This window comes from Leptosomus discolor, chromosome 7 (genome assembly GCF_034619465.1).
Source record: "Leptosomus discolor isolate bLepDis1 chromosome 7, bLepDis1.hap2, whole genome shotgun sequence".
Lineage (NCBI taxonomy): Eukaryota > Metazoa > Chordata > Aves > Leptosomiformes > Leptosomidae > Leptosomus > Leptosomus discolor.
This window is the reverse complement of record NC_141397.1, coordinates 63,451,251-63,452,362: the sequence shown is the minus strand read 5'-3', so window position 1 is coordinate 63,452,362 and position 1,112 is coordinate 63,451,251. Positions and strand designations below refer to the sequence as shown.

At 40.7% G+C, this 1,112-nt stretch overlaps 1 protein-coding gene across 1 annotated transcript; it reads left to right on the top strand.

Moving 5' to 3' along the window:
• Positions 1-387: 387 nt before the first annotated feature.
• On the top strand, positions 388-630 carry LOC104351277 (serine palmitoyltransferase small subunit B). Its single transcript, XM_009957337.1, has one exon. It carries the CDS (start codon positions 388-390, stop codon positions 628-630), a length of 243 nt encoding a protein of 80 aa, XP_009955639.1.
• Positions 631-1,112: the final 482 nt, after the last annotated feature.

Here is a 1,112-nt window from a genome sequence, read left to right as displayed (position 1 = left end):
TTGTGGAGCCTCCTGAGCTCTGATAACAGTGCCCAGAACACAGTGGTCTAAACTGGACTGTCATGTTCAGAACTGAACGTAGGAAAGGAACAGGGAATAGAAATGAAGCCTAAAAAAATGACTCATGCTAGTCTCTTACTATCTGATCATGATTTGTGCTCTAAAATGTATTTGAGATCTTGGAATTTTAGGTCTCTTGTGTTTCTAAACCACCATTTGCTAAAAATGGTCAGTATGAGCAAACTGAGTAGCGTGGAGTTGCTGCCCATACAATATTTTTATATATTTTTCTGCCTTTTTTTTTTTTTTTTTTGGTCAGGTTTCTGTTTGTGCTAACGATCCATCATTCTAATCGGGAAGGCTTTCAGGAGTGGCACAAAGCTGAAGATGGACATGAAGAGCCTGAAGAATTATCTCTATTGGCTGTACTGCCAGTTTGAACTGATCACCTGCAGCTACCTCATGGAGCCCTGGGAAAAACTGCTCTTCTACTCTTTCAACATCGCTATGTTAGTGACGGTACTGTACACTGCGTACATCTTCGTCCCTGGCCACATCAGCATGGCTTTTCAGTTCTTCTTGCACTTAGTTGGAAACCAACATGAAAGTGCTGTTTCTATCGTGAAGTAACACTGACAGCCTGACATTGACTTTTGGATCAAAGAAGTGATTTAATTAACACTCTGGTTTTGTTTAGAAACAGGTTCCAGGTGTGTGCAAACACTGTTTTGTTCTGCAGTATCTCTTAATGCTGTTCTGTATTCTGGGACTCGCTGACAACAAATTATTTTGCCAAAACAATTTCAATCAGTGCTTGTTTTTGTTGTTTGACTGACTGCTTCTCAAAGAGCTTTCCATTTTAAAGGCTGGCTGGAGTTACGAAGCTGGGTTTGGTACAGAAACGACTGTACTGCGTATTTTGTTATTCCAGGGAGAGCTGCTTGGATACGGAGAGTTGTCATCGTGAGAAATTATATGGCATACATTTGTTCTTGCCTGCCGTTGCTTTGCTGACAGGAGAGAGGTCTGTACGCAAAAGGTTTTGCACAGTGCTATACAACTGTAAGCTGCTTCTCTAAGCTTGGTATGTATGTATTTATAGAATGGTTTTA

Bases quoted from the DNA above. Each gene is read 5' to 3' on its own strand.
- LOC104351277 (XM_009957337.1), top strand. From the start codon at position 388: ATGGACATGAAGAGCCTGAAGAATTATCTCTATTGGCTGTACTGCCAG.